Source organism: Lonchura striata, chromosome 14, assembly GCF_046129695.1.
Source record: "Lonchura striata isolate bLonStr1 chromosome 14, bLonStr1.mat, whole genome shotgun sequence".
Taxonomy (NCBI): domain Eukaryota; kingdom Metazoa; phylum Chordata; class Aves; order Passeriformes; family Estrildidae; genus Lonchura; species Lonchura striata.
In genome coordinates this window covers 16,369,503-16,388,325 of record NC_134616.1, presented here as the reverse complement: position 1 = coordinate 16,388,325, position 18,823 = coordinate 16,369,503, and the positions used below count along the sequence as shown (strand labels likewise).

The following is an 18,823-nucleotide window of genomic DNA, read 5'->3' as shown; positions in this document are numbered from 1 at the left end:
CAGGCACTGGAGCTGGGAGTTAGGGAAGTGAAAGTTCCTCTCACTGCCCGGTGCTAACCTGTGCTAGTCCAGCCCTCAGCATTCCAAATCAGCCCATCTCCAAGTAATGAGTTGAAAGCTTATAAATAGAAGGAGTTAATGGACTGAGAGAGTTTAATCAGGAGCTGTTTCTATCCAAGTAGATAAGTGTGTTTGTGAGCTCTTCCCTTTCCACAATCAGGGCTGGAAAGTATTAATTGCAGAGGAATAAAGAAACCCATTCCCATCCCTCTGCAGCAACACCTTCCTCCCCACTGAACAGTCTCCTCAACTCTCTCTTATTCCAACTGTGCCAATATTTATTTTCATCATATGTGAATGCTGGATATTTACTTGATCACTGGTGGATTAACTGATCTAATGATGTTTAAGTCCTTGAGGACCTTATATTTAGCAGAGAAATGCTCTGAGTCATGACTCTGACCTAGCCATGAACAAGTGAGCTGTTTCTTGCTACATTTTTAGTAAGTATTCATTGCAGAAAAAAAAAAAATTAAAACAAATTTTCCTGAAGTGGTGAACTGAATCCATTTGAAAACAAGAAAAACTAAGTGGAAGGCCAGAGCCTGCCCTGCAGTAGCTGCCAGAGACCTGCAAGGGGCTGGAAGATACTTTATTGCCTTTGGGTTTTGTTAATTTTAGGGGTCTATCCACCTGACTGTAAATTCATGGATTTCCACAGTGATCTGGAATTATTCTGCTGTCTGTTCAGTCCGGATTTTCAAGCAACTGAGTGTTGTTAGGAGCCTCTTATCAACGTTACCAGGGATGGGACCCTTGGGAGGGCTCACTCTGGGCCACCTTCTGAACAGGAACAGGTTTGCCCTAAATCTGAGAGATGATTCAGTGCCAAGCTGTTGGTGAGATGCTTCCTCAAGCCAGGATGAGCAGGCTGGGACTTTGAGAGGGCCAGGAGTTAAAGCAGAACAAGTGTGCACTGCACTTGCCATCTGCAAATCCCACCTGGAATCTGGCCAGGGGCTCCCACTGCAGAAAGTTCTGCAGAAGCTACAGCTGAGCAGAAATAGAGGCTGCTGAAACAACCAATCTGCCTTATAATAAAGCACATATTCTATAAAATACAGAGCCCTGGAGGAGCTTTCAGATATGATTAAAAAGTCTCTCTTCTTCCCAAGTCATCTGGAGTAGAACCCATGAGCTTTTGCTTCATGGTTTTTAAAGATTGGCACCAGAAATACTTCACAAAAGATCCAAAAAGAGAAGAGACCCCCTCAGGTCACAGCTGTGGAAATTGTTATTTTTCTCTTCTTTCCTTGTGCTGGAGTTGCAGTTTGCTCTCTGCAGGGTGTTGTTAGGCTCAGTTGCTCTCTCCTGGTGCCAGCTGTGTGTGTGACACTGCTCCCTCCAGATGTCCTGTGCTGCCAACATGTCCAAATCCTGCTTCTCAACACGGGGGGAATGTCTGAGGCCAGCCAGACCTCACCACACGGGCAAACTGAGAGCCAGTGGAAACACTGGGCTGTGGCTCCAGCAGCATTTCACATCTGAATCTCTCCAGCCAAAACATGGAACAAGTGCAGCATCCCTTGGGATAAGCCTGCCTTGGGCATGGCACAGCTTGGGCTGCAGCATTTTGGTGCAAATTTCCAATAAATGGGATGTGTCCATTCCCAAGCCCTGAGCCTTGAAGGATGCTCCATAGTTTTGTTTTGTTGCTGGACTTGAAAGTTGCCAGGGTTTCTTTTTTTTTCTACCAACTTAACATTCTGGGAGCAGAGACCTGGCTTGTTTTTCTTATCATTCCTTCTCCTGATATTTTTTATTTAGCATTTTGAATATTTTTAGCCAGAACCTGTGCTATTCTCTCCCATCTTGTTTGCCTTTCAAGCAGCTCTTTCAGCTCCAATAGAATATTCATTAATTTTCATTGCAGTGGAAGGAAAAAGAGAGGAAAAAGAAGTTGCTCTGCTCTATCTTTTCATGCGCTCCTCTCTCTTTTCTCCTCCTACCTGGATTATCAGGGGAGTGAGTGCAGTTTAGAGTTACATTTCAAGTCAGTTCATCTCTCAGACAGCTTTGCTTACATAATCCTGAACCTGAGCAGTGATTAACTTCCTTTCTCTGAACAGATACTGTGTTTTAGAAGGCTCCTAATAAGTTGGCTGAAAGAATGCACCACGAGGCCTTTTCCTTTTTATCAGCAGTCACCAAACATTTGTCTCTGGTGTTGTGTTACAGCGTACTAGCTGCGAATTTCCCTCTCCACCGTGTGGGATTCCGTGGCAAAAGAGGGAAAAGAGCCATTGGGGGGAGGTAAAAAGGCAGCATAAATCAAAGGCAAGGCTGGCTCCATTTGTATTTACAAGGAATTAATTGTTTTTCATTTCCTGTGCTTTACACAATAATCTGTGTAATTCAAAACTTCTGCTCTTACCCAAATTCCAGCCCTGGGCCTGGCAGGGGGGTTGCCACCAGGAATAGGGATGGAGGGAAGGGGGAGCCCCTCTATCTGCAACAGTGGTGTTTGTCAGGAATCCTGTCAACACCTTGGGAATGAGCAGTTTGGAGTGGCGCAAAATCCTAGAACAGCCCACTTCATCCATTGTTCTGCTATCTGAGAGCAGATTTTTATCTCCTGCTGGAAATGCAATATTTTCTTTCGGGTAGAAATCTTTAACTCCATTTTTCTCAGTTGTTTTGGCAATCAGATAAACCCCTGAAGAAAGGGCTATGGTTATTATTTGTTATTCTTCTCATAATTCATTTATATTCCCAGGACATTCTGAGTTTTCAGATGGGTGGGATCCCACTTTGCTGAATGTAATGCAGTCAGACAAAGGCTGGAATTTTATTTACTCTGGACATGCAGCTCTGTTGAGCTGCCCTTTCCAAGGTGCAGAGCAGAGATTAGACATTAAATGACATTAAATGACACTTGTCCATGGCAGAGAATCCCTGCAGGAGACACCAGGGCAGCTCTTCCCTGCACTGGGGAGTTTGCAGCCTGCTTGAAATGTCCTTTGGAGCTGGAGGTGGACAATGACATCTCTGAGCATCTGATGCCTCACCCAAGGCTTAAATGGGAACTCGGGAGTCAGAGCAGGGGTGGGAAAGGCAGGCAGGGTCAGATCTTGATTGGATTGGACAAAACAAAAATCCTGGAGTAAGAGTTGGGCCAGGACACAATGGATAAATCCCTGTAGGAGAAACTGCAGAGGGCTGCAGCAGGACAGTGACAGTCAGGACATCTGCAGGAGGGGCTGTCACTGCATGATGAGATTTCTCATCACTCTGGACCCCTTATAAGGTTTGGATTCTGAGTGATCTCCAAACCCTGCTGACCCTTCATGAAATGAACTCTGCTGGCAGAGAAATGATTTAAAAATAGAGCCCAGTGCTAATTCTGGTGTCCGTGGGAGTTTTTGTGGGGGTTCTGCAGTGGAAAAACAAAATGGTTGCTGACAATTATTCCACAGGGATAAATTAATTTTTCTGAAATGAAGGTGGTGGTGGTGAAAACATCAGACTGAAGTGAGTTCATCCCCAGAGAACAGCCTGGACAACACCTGAGGAAGCATCCCTGGAACACTCTGCTATGTCCTAGAAAAACATCTCAACCCTGCCCCAGTGGAACAGGGATTTGAGGGAGTTCAGCCTCGGTGTCATCTGATTTCTTACCAGGGCAAAGTGAGTGAAGCCCAATTCAGCCAGAAGGTCTGAAAGCAGCTCAGGGAGCAGCAGCTTGTTTGTTGGTAGGAGATAATGGGAGAGCAGGTCTTTAAAATCAGCAAATTGCTGAATTAATTGAGGGGTGCCACGACTGCAGCTGCTTTGCAGAGAGCTGTGAAATGCTACAAAGATTTCCCAGATGCCCCAAAGTCTCACATGTTGTTTGTGTGCTCTCAAGCTCTACCCAGCCCTCAGCCCTGAGGTTCAACCTGCACAGAATGAACCTCCTCAAAACCATGAAGTGACCAGTTCAGAGCCTTGTGCTGTTGGGCTTCCTCTGCCTGGAACCTCTCAGGCTGTCCCTGGATATCCCTCAACACTGAGACAGGAGAAAACTCCTGGGCAGAGTAACCTGGAGCTGCTCCAGCTGTTCCAGGTGTGAGGACAACCTGCAGAGATGTCCCCACAGCCTGGCCCTGCTGGAGCAGCACTCAGAGAGGACTCTGCTGTGGAGGAAGCCCAGAGCAGGTCACTGCTGCTGTTCACTGCTGCAGCATGACCTAGTTTAGCTCCAGGACAGCCACATTTAGAAAGTTTTCATTCCTTTCTAATCCATAAACACCACTATTTTTAAACACAGCACTTCCAAAAGCCAGTCATGCTTGGTCAGCATTTGCCTCTTTCCCAGAATGGTGCAGACTCCCAGTTTTCCTTCCCAGGATGGAATACATCTGGCTGACCAAGGCCTGTCCACCTCCTGCTCTGCTTGGGTGAATGGGAACATTCCCACCATAACCACTGTCAGTAACTTCACCCAGTGATTAATTTCCTAACTCATTCAAACTACATGATTAAAACACTTGTGTCTCAAAACATCACTAGATGGATCTTCAAATAAAAAATTTGAAATATTAGCTCACCGTGGGTGGAAAAAACCCCTACATAACTTTATTATTAAAATAAACCAGAGTTGTGCAAGGTGCATTGGATGATCTAACCCTGTGGATCTGACCTTAGCTCATGGCTTATTTCTTTGGGTTTAGTCACCAAGTGTGGCAATTCTGTGTTCACTTGGACAACCCACCCAGACACAGCAGCTGGCAGAATTCCCAGCAGGACACTCAACACTTGGAAGGGATGAGGTGTAAAATGAATAGCTGGTCTTCAGCCTGCCTTGGACTCTTGGGGACCTTTTATACCTGAGCTCTGTCTCCCAAAAATGCACCTTGAAGGGCATTTCCTTGAGTAAATGAGAGTTAGGACTTCAGGAAATATCTTTTGGAGGCTGAAAGCCTCTTCTGTCTCCTGTCACCTCTAATGGAGGTGAAATCTTTTCCCTGTGTGGCTCCTGCTTCATTATTGTTGGATGGCATTTTTCTGTTGGCACATTGTGTAACTCCAATGGGAAAAGTTTGGTGAGCCCTTTCTTGGCTGAAAGGATTTGAAAGGTGCTGGATTCCTTTGGAGCAATGGAGTCAACCCAGGAGGGAGGAGAGGCACAGGAGTGCAGATCCCTGCCATGAGTGAGCTATGCCCTCCCAACTTGCTCGTGGGCAAGGAACCAAGCAGTGAGAATCAGACATTTACTTTCCAGGACACTTCTGCACTCTTTGTTCTAAAAATCAATATTTTGATGCAAATCCTGCCAGCCAACATCCACTCATCCAGAAAGTGAGCATAGAAATGTTTCAGTTTGTTCTGGGTGAACACTTGAACAAGGCTGTCCTTGGACTCTCCTCTCTTTTTGAACTGCCATCTCTCCTGAAAGCATGATGTAGGTCTTGATCTCACTCCTAAAGAATTCCTGTGCTGGAAGGTTCAGCGGATATTTGTTTGGATTTGTGTTCTTTGGAGAACCTCCTCCCTGCACAAAGGGCACTGCAAAGGCCAGGCAGGGCTCCAGTGTCACAGTGCCACCAGCCCCGGACTGGGCTGCATCCTGGCCTTGCTCACCTTTGTGTGGCTGCTGATTTCCTTGGAGAACAACCTTTCTCCTGGCTCAGGGAGAGGCTCCGGGCCTCTGGAACACCAGAAAGGCCAGAGATTTCCCAAGGACAGCACTCAAATGTCACCAGTGCTGCTTTAAGGCGCAGAGAGAGGGACTCAGGGCTGCAGCTGCAAAGGGCAAAGGGCCATTGGGGCTGATCCTGGACATGCCCAACCTGCCTTGGGTGGGGTGAGGAGCCTGGGATTGCTGGATTGGGAAAGCTCCAAAAAACAGCACACAGGGAGTGTGAACCAGGAGTCTGAACCAGCACTCAGCAGCCACATGAGCCTCCCAGGGAGCTCAGAGCAGCAGCACCTGCCTGTGGGGAGGTGCTGGTGTTGCTCACCTGACACGTAGAAGGCGATGCTCCGCTCCTCCTCGCCCACCTTGTTGGAAGCCACGCAGTAATAGATTCCTGAGGCACTGCTGTCCTCCATGGTGAGGGTGCTCACGATCTGCCCACAAAGAGAAAACAAGGAATGGCTCTGAGGGTGGCAGAGTGCGTGTGATGGTAGAAAAGCTGTTAAGAAAGTTATTTCTAGTTAATAATGGGTAAATGTCTCAGACAAGTGCTGCTACTTGGTTTCTGTCTCTGGTCATCTCAGCCCAGCTAATTCTCTTCCCTCCTCTTTCCTAAACCTTACCCTTTATTTTTTTCCCTGTCTTACCCATGAAAAACAGGGTCCTCTTGAGAAACTGCCAAGGTCTTTGTCTGACAACATCAAGCAAAAAGCTGAAGTGAAGGGCCTGGAGGAGCCATCCAACACAGTCCCACAACCATCTATTCCCTTTCCTGCTTTTCAGCTCTGGGTTATGTGGGGAATATCCACATTTGCATGGGAAGCAGGTAATTCCTGTGGATGTAGTACAAAGAGTATTGCAGCATTTTCCCCTCAGAGAAGGGAGGGAATGAGTGGCCCCTTTGGGCTGGGAGCCCCTTGATTCCAAAACCCCTCCTTGGAGCTGCACAGGACTCGTTCAGTGAGGAAAGAAGCTCTGGAGAAGCTTCCAGTGCTGTAACACTTAGCAAATGCAGAATGGGAGGATCGTGGAGAAGGAAGGAGCACTTGTCCTGAGCTTCACCACATCAGGAAAGAAGGGGGTTCTGTCACTCCTGGGGCTGAGCTCAAACATGTCCTTAAGAACTTGTGCTCCTTTAACCTCCCAAGGCCCTGCCACGTGGCACTGCCCTGTCCCTGTCACGGTGCAGCCTCTCAGGCTCCCACAGGAATATCCACACACCATGCCTTTAATTATTCCTTGTATTCCTTTGGAGTGTGAGCTGGAAAACAGGGCCTGAGCCACCACGACAGAGATGTGTTTGCAGGATTCCTCTGCTTCCCCTGCAGCCATTCACCTGAGGAGCTCTGAGCCCTCACATTTGGAACAAATATCACTTTCTTTGCCATCCTCTCTAAGGCTTTTGAGAATCAAAACTTATAACACCCTCTGGCCCTTTGTCCTTATCTCCAGAGAGCTCTTTGAAGTGCACAGAAGCATCTCTGGACTTTCTTTTTAATATCCTAAACTAAACTTGCACAAGACATTCCTTTACCCCTCCTAAAGCTGCTCTATGAGTGTGGCTAGAGCTGTGTGGGATGAATTTTCTGAGTTATTTAAGATTTGCTGAGATCTGGCACTTTAAATCCTGCAGGGAAATGAGTTCCAAAGGTTTTGATCCCATGTGTATTTGACATTCTAATGGTGAGCATTTGCAGCAGAATAAGGGCTGAGTGGAAAAGTCTTTATTTTTCATGGTAAGAGTGGGGAACCCCCAAATTTAGGGGTGAAAAAGGAGAGCAGCAAAGCCAAGTCCCTCTGGTGTCCAGCACAGAAAGAGCTGTGCAGTCCTGAGTGATTTATGTTGTGAAAATTGCTCTGCCTTGGCTATAAAAGCAGCCTGGCCATAAAAGCAGCCTGCTCCTTCTCCTGGTGCTGGTCCTGGAGCAGTGGCCCAGTGCCATGGGCTGGGAAGGAGCACATGCTCAGAGCCCTGAGCAGCACTTTGGAATTGCTGCTGAATCAGGACCAACATCTTTCTCCTCATGGCTGCTGGATCTGAGGATTTCATGTTTGGGAAGAGCAAAAGCCAATATAAATGAACGTGCTGAGGACAGGAGGGGATACATTTGGACAGCTTTTTAACAGCAATTAGTCTTCCTAAGTGACAGCTCTAGCTGGGAAGTGGAGGGTAACGCTGTAGAGCCAGGCAAAATTATAAAATATCCATTTTGGGACATGTCCAAAGTGTTAGGAGTGACATTGTGGCTCTTCTAAACACTGATGCCTCAGGCTGCTTGGTGGCCCAGAGGTAAATGCTCATGAACACACACACAGACAGATGCTGCTATCTCCAACTCCATAACTCAGGAAAAGTCTGGCAGGGCAGTGGGAAAACAGAGAGAAAAAAAAAAAAAAAAAACAACAAAAAACCCCCAAAAAACCCGAGCAAATAGCTATCCCAAGACCTCATTGGAGCTAATCTCAGTTGTGTCTAGATATGAAGGTGAAAAAGATGGTAAATGACAGTGGGAAACAATCTGGAGACAAATTCTTGAGGGAAAAAAACTACTGGGGAATAGAGAGAAAGTAATTTTCTTGTTTGGATGCTCCAGTTATTGTTGTGCACTTGGATCCCAGCTCCTTACACACCTGAGCACCAGAGATCAGGCACCTCCCTGCCTGGGCCCACAGCTGGCACCTCCCAGAGCCCTCCAGACTGTGACTTCTAAACCAACAGCACCCAGCAGAGATCTGCACCTGATCTCAGAGCTGGCAATTCAGGATTTTGAGTGATTTTCTTGTAAGACAAATCCTTGGAATAATTTTCTATCAACCTTTCAATCCAGCTGTGTGCTCCTGGGCAAATCCCTGAGCCTGGGAGCCCAGTTATCTTTCCAACATCTGAAATAAAGTTCTTAGTGGTCAAACTAACCCAATCCAAGTTGGTTTAGTAGCTGAAATTTGAAATCTGTGTGTGTTTGGTCACAGTGGCAGGTTGGGATAAAGATTTTGTTCTTCTAAATGCCATCTCTAATGAAAAAATGGTTTTAACTTGAGCACCCAAACTCAGGGATCTTTCCCCATTATTAACAGTGCAAACTGTTGCACTCTGCAGCGGAACAGTCCCAGAATCTGGGGACCTTTAATAGACAGTGGAAAAATTCTGAGGGGATAATCCTTGTGTGTGCTTAGTCCCTGCACCTGGAGAAGTATTTTCCACTCCTGGAATCATAGCCAGGGTAGAAAAGCTTGAGAAATGCTGGAGTGAGTCCAGAGGAGACCACAGAGCTGCTCCAGGTCTGCAGCCAGGCTGGGAGAGCTGGGGGTGCTCCCCTGGAGAGGAGGAGCTCCAGGGAGAGCTCAGAGCCCTGCAGGGCCTGAGGGGCTCCAGGAGAGCTGCAGAGGGGCTGGGGACAGGGGATGGAGGGACAGGACACAGGGAATGGCTCCCACTGCCACAGGGCAGGGATAGATGGGATTTGGGAATTGGGAATTGTCCCCTGGGAGGGTGGGCAGGCCCTGGCACAGGTGCCCAGAGCAGCTGTGGCTGCCCCTGGATCCCTGGCAGTGCCCAAGGCCAGGCTGGATGGGGCTGGAGCAGCCTGGGACAGGGGAAGGTGTCCCTGCCATGGCAGGGGTAGCACTAGAGGGTCTCTGAGTCTCTCACAGCCCAAACCCCTCTGTGATTCCATGATAAAGGCAGGCCTCACCCCACAGCTTCTTCTCAGAAAACCCAGAGCACAGCACTCTCTGCTGAGCTGAATAATGATTGATGTGAAACCTGCAGTTGCTTTACAACTTTCTGTCTCTGCAGTGAAAATGCCATCAATGAACTATTTACAGCCTGGAAATGTGCAGTTTCCAGCTTCCCTGGCCCTGTGAGCAGCAGTGACACAGGAGCTGTCCCACCCTCAGCTCCTGTGCAGGCAGCGCTGGCACAAGGCTAATTAATAACAAATTATTGGCATGTCATGTCTAGACATCTCCTAGTGGGAGCTGGATGGGATCCTGGGAGCTCACTGCATACCAAACACATCCCAGGCTGCATTGCCTGGGTTGGATTTGGAATGAAGGACTCCATTTCCTATTACTTAACCTAAAGGCCACCCAATACTGAGAGCCCAAGGAAGGGATTATTAGCTAATAAATAATTACTAGGAAAGAATAAACTAAGTTTAAAGCTCAATAAGCAAAGGAATAAAATGACTGATTTGTGAAGAACAGCTCTGACAAGTAAATAGAGCTTGCTGCTGGGAAAACTCCTGATGGAATAGATCATTAAAGTCCATATGTAATGTTCCTGAACTGATAAAAATAAGTTATTTTAGAAGCAGCCAAATAACATTCCCCAGCCCTGCACTGTGAGTGTTTTAAGACATCTTGTAGTAAGGACAGAGCAACAAGACCTTCCTTAAGCTGGAGCCAGCATTAATTGATATCTCTTGCTATTGCTTGCTTTCTCTCCCCTCTGTCTAATCCCTCCCCACCCGAGAGCTTCAGTTAACAATCCTTCTTCTTTCACTTCGTTAGCTCTCTGTGGGCGAGGATGAGGAGTGCAAAACGTGGGTGGAAAACTTCTCAGCTGTCTGACTCTGGCAGAGCTGGGCTGGAGGTGGCTATGGGGAGATGGAATTACAGAACTTCAGCAGGGACCCTGCACAGAAAGCTGTCACCTCACTGCTAATCCATCCACTTGAGTGGCACACCACAGCACTTGTTTGCACAGCCTGACAGTCCTGATCCACGACTGGAGTTCATTCCCTCAAAACATGCTAAAGGATGGACTGAGGATGAGTGAGGAGAAAGGCTGGGAGCTGGCTGAGAACTTCCAGCTTTGCTCCCATCTCTGCCAGGGGTGTTCTGTCCCTGGGAAAGGGGAGCAGCCAGTGCCTCCCTCAGAGTCAGCAGAGCTGGTGGCAGCACAGGGGGGTCAGGAAAGCTGCTGGACTGGGCTGGGGACTGGGCTAACTGGGGGTTAACTGTGGGATGGAGGGACTGACCACCCTCCAGCCCCTGGAGCAGCTGGATAAATCCTGGCTGGTCCTGAGAACCACCTCCCTCCTCCAGTGACTGCAGATTTTTTGTTATTTTTGTTCCTTCAGGAGGTCTAAACTTGGCAGTTTTGGGTCAATCTTCTTGAGTAGTTGTGAATTTAGGCGGTCAGGAAAGACAAAGAGCCAGTTCTGATGTCCCTGCTGCTGGCCAGGCTCTCAGCAGACCCACCAAGGACAGTTCCACGTGCTCCTGTGTCCGGGCAGTGCCTGACACACCTGGGCTGATCCCCAGGGAGTGGCTGCTGTGTCCCAACCCCCTCCCTGTGCCTGTCCCCTTCCCTGGCACAGCCTGGTGTGACAGGGCTGGAGAAGCTCCTGGAAGCGACAGATTTGAACAGCCTGGCTGAGCTGCTCACACATTTCTCACCACACACATCCCACTGCTCTAATAGGGACTTTTTGTTCCTTCAGAAGGTCTAAACTTGGCTTTTTTTGGGTCAGTTTTCTTGAGTGGTTGTGAATTTCACCAGCAGAAACACCCACGTGGCCTGGCCACTCTCATATAGACATGAAAGGGAGAAAAGAGATGAAAAGAAACCCCCAGAGAGAGCTGAATTATGCATGAGTCTTGCTATTCCCTTCTGCTGGTCCCAAGCTCAGGCCAGTTTGTTATTTTGCTAACAGGAAAGAAAATAAAATAGCAACCTAGCTCCTTGTGACTTGAAAAGTCAGGCAATTCCTGCAGTCACGGGTGTTACACCTGGTGTGAAAAAGCAGATTCAGAGGAGCCATGCAGTGCTTTAACTCCCAAAGTGAAAAGTTCAACGTGGACTCCAAACCCCAGGGAAAATGAAACTATCACAGTGCAACGGCCTCAACCACTGTTTGACCAACACTTCACTGCAGTGCATCATCACCTGAACCATAACCTCGTGCTTTTCCTCAGGAGTGAGACTCAGGCTTAGGAAGGCAGGGAGCTGAAATTCATTTCTCTATCTGTGGAATACTCATGGAATAATCATGATGAGGATGATGACAGGAGAGCTCAATTTTACATGGCACTTCTGTCAGGAGATGTCTGAAGAGCTTCATGTGATCGAAGAGCACCAGGGGTTTGCTGGAAAAACCTGTGCTTGCTGCCCTGCCAGCTTGCTTTGGGCAAATTTCTGGATCTGGTGATTCCAGGGGAGTTATTCCATATTTTTAGCAGCTCTAAACAGTTAATGCAAGCTTCCACATGAGGCTGGACCGGCTTTTATTGCCTCAGCTCCCAAGGGTGAACTCTTGGGTACTGACAAATCCTAGAGTCCAGATGAATTCCACCTTCTGCCCAGACTCCAGTGCTCATGGGACAGCTCAAATCCCACAGGAAAATCCCCAGCCTCAGCTAACCCCAGGCTCCTAACACAGTTCCTGAAAGCTCAGACTCCAGCATCTTTATTTTTCTATCTCCTTGGTCAGTGCAGGTGAATTACTTGCTGGAACATGCTGGTTCCTGTCTATTCCATTCCTGGTGGGAATAATGATCGATAAAATTCTAGGAAAAGTCTGAAGACTTTTTCTTCAGAGACTTTTTAAAAATGATATTCTATAATATTAGCACAGAGTCTTGAACTTCAGAAAGGGGAAAGGAGAGGAACTGTCTGCAATGTACGCAGGGAGTGAAACCTGAGATCCCTATAATTTAGTTATATTAATTTGAATAAATCTTAATCAGGACATAAGAATTAATAGGAAGCACCTCAGACTGTGTTTTCAGCCAGGCAGAAAAAGAATGAGTATACTATAAATTGTAAAATTATGTCGCTCCTAACTTTAATAATGAAATATGTAAAAGCTGATTTTATATATATATATATGTATATAATATATATGGAGACAAACAGTAGCTCTGAGAGTCTCAAAGCTCTTGTCAGCCCAAGCAGCAACCAAAAAGTCTTATAAAAAGAAGAAGCTTCTTCTTTTAAGTTAAGAAATTTAGAAAAAGAAGAAAAAAGGTAAATTTTACCAACCTCCATTTTTATGAATACTTAGTACTTTCAGGGGGTTGCTTTTACTGAAGATGTAAAAATCTTAAAGAATACTTTAAAGCCAGAGCTTAAGGGGCACTATGCAATCTAAATAAATCCAATTTATAAATACTCCCAGCAATGGAAAAACTCAGGAATGAGAGGCAAACACTGATTTTCTCCTTCCCAGCCCAAGCTCCATGTTTTCAGAGCTCTGGTTTGGATTATGTTTGGAACTGGAAATTCTCCCTGAGAAAGAGCAGATGGCTGAGGCACTGATCCTGCCAGATGCTGATTTAGTCTGGACCCAGTCCAGAAGAGCACTTTAGCTTTGTGCTTAACTTTAAGCACGGGACTAACTCAAGGATTCTCCCATGCTCAGAGGTGAACCAGGATTGGAACAGCAGCGTCCAGCACCCTGCAGGATCAGACACTGAACCATCTGCAATATCCACCTCCAAACCTGGAGCTGCAAAGACACTCCTGCAGCCAGCAACCCTGCAAGTCCAGCAGGAAATCCCAGCCAGAGCCCAGCAGAGCCAGGAGGCCCTGAATCCACGGCACATTCCCAGCCTGGACGTGTGGAACATCAGCAGTGCCACCACAGGCACCTGGGGGACACTGAACAGGTAATTCCTGGTGGGATCTCTGCAGTTCACACAGGCAGGGTGATCCCAGGGCTCTTGGAAGGAGGAGCAGGCTGGGAAGTGTCCAAGGAAGGTTTTCTCTCCTTCATTGTTCACGGGAAGTGGCTCCAACCTGAGACCTGCACACTCTGGCAATCAGAGCAGGTACCTGTGGCACTGTGACCACACACCTGGTCAGCTCCTGCTGCTGGGAGTAGAGGAAACAGGGCAGGACAAAGGGGGGCAGGACCAACAACTCTCCAAGTGTTTCATTAACTCAGAGTCCTTATCATCACAGCACCCTTTGAACTGAACCATTCCCACACTTTCTCAAGACTGAGGGAGACACAGAAGGTTTTGACCCAGAAGTCTTGGGAGAGTTTAAATAGGGTGGGTGACATCATTCCCAAACCCCAGCACTTGTAAAGAGCAGAGATCTGGGATGATCCCAGCGCTGGGGAATTCCAAGCATGCAAAGAACCCTCAGCAGCTTGGGAACCATGAGCTGGGATGAGCATCCCCTGACATCACCCCCAGGCCATCCCACACATACCTTTGGTTTATCCCCCTGCCTCATGGGGGTGTTCTCGATGCTTCTGATCTTGTTTCCTATGACTGTGTTCTCCCAAACCACAACTTTTGGCCCCTCGGGATTGCATCTGGAGGTGGAGAAGCAGAGATGATGTTCAAGGTAAGCAGGGAGGAGAACTGGAGTGAGAAAATGTCAATCTTTTACAATAATCTTAGGTCTTAAATACTCCTAAAAATCGTTGCTGCTGGAGTCTGTTACTTTGCAAAAATCCTCCATTCCTTCTTTGCAACATTTCAAAATTATTTACAAAGCACCTTGACAGGGGCAAACAAAATCAGTGCATGACCAGCAATGAACCCCCCCAATCTTTGCAAATATTAGAAATGGAAAATACTAGGCAATTAATTCAATCATGTGAGTTTTATCTGGCTAATATAAGTTATATTTTCAAATTCAAAATGCCAGTCACTCCAAACTGTGGGGAGGTGGATGTTGCTGAGTGTCTGCCTGTGCTCAGCTTCCAAGAGGAAGTGTGGGCTGAGGGAGTGGAATGGATAAATACTGGGATAGAACAGCAGAAGGATGCTTTAATGCTGCACATTCCACAGGAGACACTTTTCAATCTTCATTTGGGAAAATGGGCAAGGAGCAGAGTGTGGAACGCATCATGTGGGAAGGTCCAGCTGCACCATCCAGGGCCAAAAACTTCCCTGTCTTCCTCAGCTTAGGAAAACTACAGCTCTTCTCATTCCTAAAAATGCAAAGGCTTTGAGCCCATCACAGGATCTCAGGAGGTAAAATGGACTTTTACAGGCACTGACCAAGGGCTGATGCTGCAAAAAATCCCTCTATAAATCAGCCTTGCCTTTGTCAAAGCCACACAAAGCACAGGGGCAACACCCTGGGCCAGGGGAGGGTTTGCAGCTCTCAGAAGGGCCTTAATTAGAAGATCTTGAGGGACTTCCTGCAAGGCACAATCCTGTCCTGAGGATGAAGGGGAAAAGCTCAGAGGAAGTAAAATCACATCCCAGCTCTAAGGAACAATGCTGGTGCTCAGGGATTCAAAGGGCACTGCTGAGGCAGAGTGGGGGGAGAGAAAGAGAGAGAGAGAGGAAGTCAGACAACAGAAGGAAATGGGGGCTGTGTCATTTCCCACAGGAATCCTCCTCCAGCTTCTGCTGGAGCAAGATAAGGCTGCCCCTGGGGCCAGCAGAGGTAGAGCCACTCTGCAATTGTATTTAAATTGATAAGATCAGAGAGCCAAAAAGCTGCAACAAGGGTTATGTGAGGTCCTTTGCTACCAGGTCACTGGTTTGGATCTGGTTGAATTCAGCACTCATGGCCAATTCTCTCCCCCTAGACAGAAAGGTCTGGAAGAGATTTCGGGTCACCTCTGTGGCTTTCCTAGAGGATGCAGAACCAGTTTCCATGTGGTGTTTCCACCCTGCTCTCGTTGAACCCCTCCCAAGCATAGCCCTGTGTCTCCTGCTGCCCTGCAGTGCCCATAAAGCCATCAAATCCCTGAGGTTATTCCCCCAGGAGCAGTGTAACTGCAGGATACCTCCCTGGGCAGGCACACCAGGTCACTCCCAAGCTGAGGCTGGATCACCCAAACATCCCTGTGCTGGACAGAACACCTGGGGAAGGATTCTCCCTGATTTTCCTGTCTCATGGCTTGCCATTCACAGCAATAAATGAGTAGAGAAAATAAGGCACTATCCAGCAATTTTCTCCCTTGCTTTCTAGATCTGTCTTCATTTTTTTAATGGGTGGAAAACCTGATTTCATCCCTCTCACTGCAGGGAGGAGCTGACACAGCCAGACTTGTGCAGGCTCCTGCATGTGCCCAGGGGCTACCAGGGAAGCAATGGGCATCAGCCCAGGCCCCTCTCTGCAAACCCCTCTGCTCAGGAAGCTGCAGGAGCAAAGGGAATGTCTCCTTAGGCAAATCTCCAAAGGCATCCTGATTTTCCCTGGCAAGCAGTGACTTTGCTGCGTGTTCACACCTCAGCCTGCATCACAGAAGGGTTCCCAGTAAGACACAGTTCCCTCTCCCAGCTTCAGAGACACCACAGGAGGCTGCCACAGGAGCCTGAGCCCAGCATGCACGAGTGAAGACAGCCCTTGGGAAGTGCCATGAATCCCATATGGATTTAAGGAAGCCAAGCCTTCACCAGGTATCTCTGGAAGAAGCTCTTGCAGGGCAAAAGGTGTGTTAGCTCTGCCCACAAATCCTGCTGGTTTTCCTTTGTTAAATATTCACAGCATTCAACAGGGCTAGGGAAAGTCAGAGGGGCATTGCTGGTCAAGGTAAAGGAAAATTCAAAGATCTTTAGTCACTTCAAACTTATTTAACACAATCCAGGTAATACACAAAGTGCACAAACACAACCAGATGCCAGCTGGGCTCGGAACCCTGGAGATCTTCACTCTGCTTGTGATTTTAGCTCAGATAATTAGGATGGAGTGGAAAGTAAACCAGACTGGAAATACCCAGCTGTTCAGGAACATGTTCATCCACAGGGAAGTCACTTACAGGGTGTCTGTGAGGCTGCAGGGCTGCCACTTCCACTCGATCCTGGGCTCAGGATTCCCGCTTGCTGTGCACTGAATTTCCTGTTTGCTTCTCAATTCCACCTTCACAACCTTATCAAAATCTGTTTCCTTTTCATAGATCTTGGGTCTCTCTAGAGAAAAAAAACCCCACAAAATTCAAATGAGCAAATTTAAATCCATAAAAGGTTTTGAAACATTTTGTTGGGAGAAGTGATGATCCAGTGAGGCTCCTGATGTTGTGGGGAATTCCCAGCAGTTCTGAAAATATTCCTTCACAGAAACAAGGGTATTGGTTGTGGTATTTCACAAAACACATTGCAATGCTACCACATTCATCCTAATCCCTTTCCAGTGTTGTTGGGAACCTGCTGGACTTCTGGAAAATTCATGCCATGGAACATGTCTTGGTCACACCTCGGCTGTAGGATCAGGATCAGTCCTGGACTGTGGGCAAAATGGAACTAGAGGGGTGATCTCCCTTCCTTAGAGGAACCTTTTCAAGCAGCTGCTTGAAAGTCACCAGGTCCTCAGGGTTTTGGGAAAAAACATCTTTTTCACCTGAAGTCTTTCCTTTTCTGTGTGTGTGTAACATGCACTGGATGGAGGGGAGAAGAGAATGAGGAAGGAGTGGTGTGGGGAAAACTCTTGGAGAGAAACGCGAAGAAATTCTCACCAGCCACGGTGAATGCCATTAAAAATGTCACGGCATTACTCACATCTGGAGGGGCCTCAAGTTCACACCCTCAGACTGGAAATCTCTCAAGAGCAAACTTTTTGTGACACTTTCAGGGCTGCTCGTTGCCAGCAGGAAAGAAATGCTTTGTCCTGTCTCCTTCCAGCTCCCACGGGAAGGCACGAAAAGGAGAAATAACGGGGAAAAAAGCCCCAAAGTGAACTGAACTTTCACTAACCTTGGACAGGGTGAGTTTGAGTCTGGGGTGAAAGCACAGGCTCTTCCCTTGTGCAGACAGCTCTGCCCATCCCTGGCCATATCTCTTTGTCTGCTTCTCATAACAGGAAATCAAACAGATTTATTGGTGGGGTCCCTCTGTGGGACACCCCTGTGTAGCCAAGAGGGGCTGCTCTGCACCGAGGCCTTCTGACAAGCTGGGAAGTGAATGTAGATTAGATTTCTATTTTTTGGGCTAACTTATTTTTTCTGCTGTCAGGGAGGCCCCAGATATGTAAATATGAGCTATTGCCCACCTCATCAATCTTGAGCCCTTTCCCTCTTCTTTTTTTAAATAGTCTTTTTTGTCTTCCAGCTCTCTTAGGAGAGGACTGACCAGGCTGATCCCATGTCTTGTTGGGACTTTCACTTGGCATTTCTCATGGTCAGGCTCTGAAAGGTCTTCTGACCTCACCAGTGCCTGAAAACACATCAGTATTTCCTTCCCCACCCCATGGAAGCATTGACTGGAGTAGGTTCAGTCATGTCCCATCCTGTCATAAAACACTGGCTGTTTAAAGGACCTTCAGCAGGTCCTGATGAACATTTCCCTTGAGAAACCCAAATGCTGGCCCCTGTTTGGTGTGGCTCTCATTGAGCTGAGCCGTAGGATTCCATGTGCTTGGAGATTCCTGAGCAACTCACAGGACAAACCATTGGCACTAACGGTGAATTTCCTTCCCTAGCATCTAATTTCCCATCAATAAATTATTTCTGATAATAAAAATAATTCTGTAACTTCTCCCTGAAGGGGGAAGCACATTTTTTATTATCTTGGATGTTTCTCTTTTCAGTCTCAGATCTCATGGCTGGCCTGACCTCACAAGTGTGATTTCACTTGGAGAAAGACTCCAAGTTCAGTGTGAAAGGTTACACAAGTGGTATGTGAAAGGTTACTCAAGTGTTGTTGTTTGGGCTGTGAAAACAAAGCTTTACACACTTGGGAAACTGGTGTTTGTGTGTGTGAAAGAGCATGGGGAGACAAGGACTGATCACAGTCATTTAATAACAGAACATTTTTCTATATTCTTGCTTGACTGTCCTTTAAATTGTCCCTCTAAAAAAGAAATAATAATTTAACTTGCTCCAACTCCAAGGAGAACATACATGAGTGAGGAGTGAATTCTTCATGCCACAATTATAGCCCTATTAAATATGACTTGAGACCTAAAAATGAGTCCAAATGATTCATCAATTGAAATAGTCAGTATTTATGATCAAGCAATTATTTTTTTTAAGTGTGAGGGGAAACGCCTCCCCATCTGTTCTTTCACATAACACAGGGTGGGGTGATTGTGGGCACAAATTCAGAGACTGAAGAACTTTTCCAAGTGTCTGTGTCTTTCTCCTGCAGAGGGGGTGGTGGAGGTGGTGTCAACCTGCAGGTGACCCTGCTCACCTGTACAGGACAGGACAGGGCTCTTACCCATGTCCCAGTGCTCCCCTGTCCCTGCAGGGTGCTGGCCCTGGAGCACTGAGGGTTTAGGGGGTGAAAGTG

General features: G+C 47.2%; 1 protein-coding gene across 2 annotated transcripts in view; it reads right to left on the bottom strand.

The window, feature by feature from the left end:
* Window positions 1-18,823, bottom strand: part of LOC110467886 (vascular endothelial growth factor receptor kdr-like) — a 124,503-nt gene that overhangs the window by 39,317 nt on the left and 66,363 nt on the right. For both annotated transcript variants that reach the window (XM_077786581.1, XM_077786582.1), the window contains exons 10-12: window positions 16,357-16,507; window positions 13,842-13,947; window positions 6,003-6,111 (exon numbers count right to left, since the gene is read on the bottom strand). In XM_077786581.1, coding sequence (XP_077642707.1) covers window positions 6,003-6,111; window positions 13,842-13,947; window positions 16,357-16,507 — 366 coding nt within the window. The remainder of the gene's footprint in view (window positions 1-6,002; window positions 6,112-13,841; window positions 13,948-16,356; window positions 16,508-18,823) is intronic.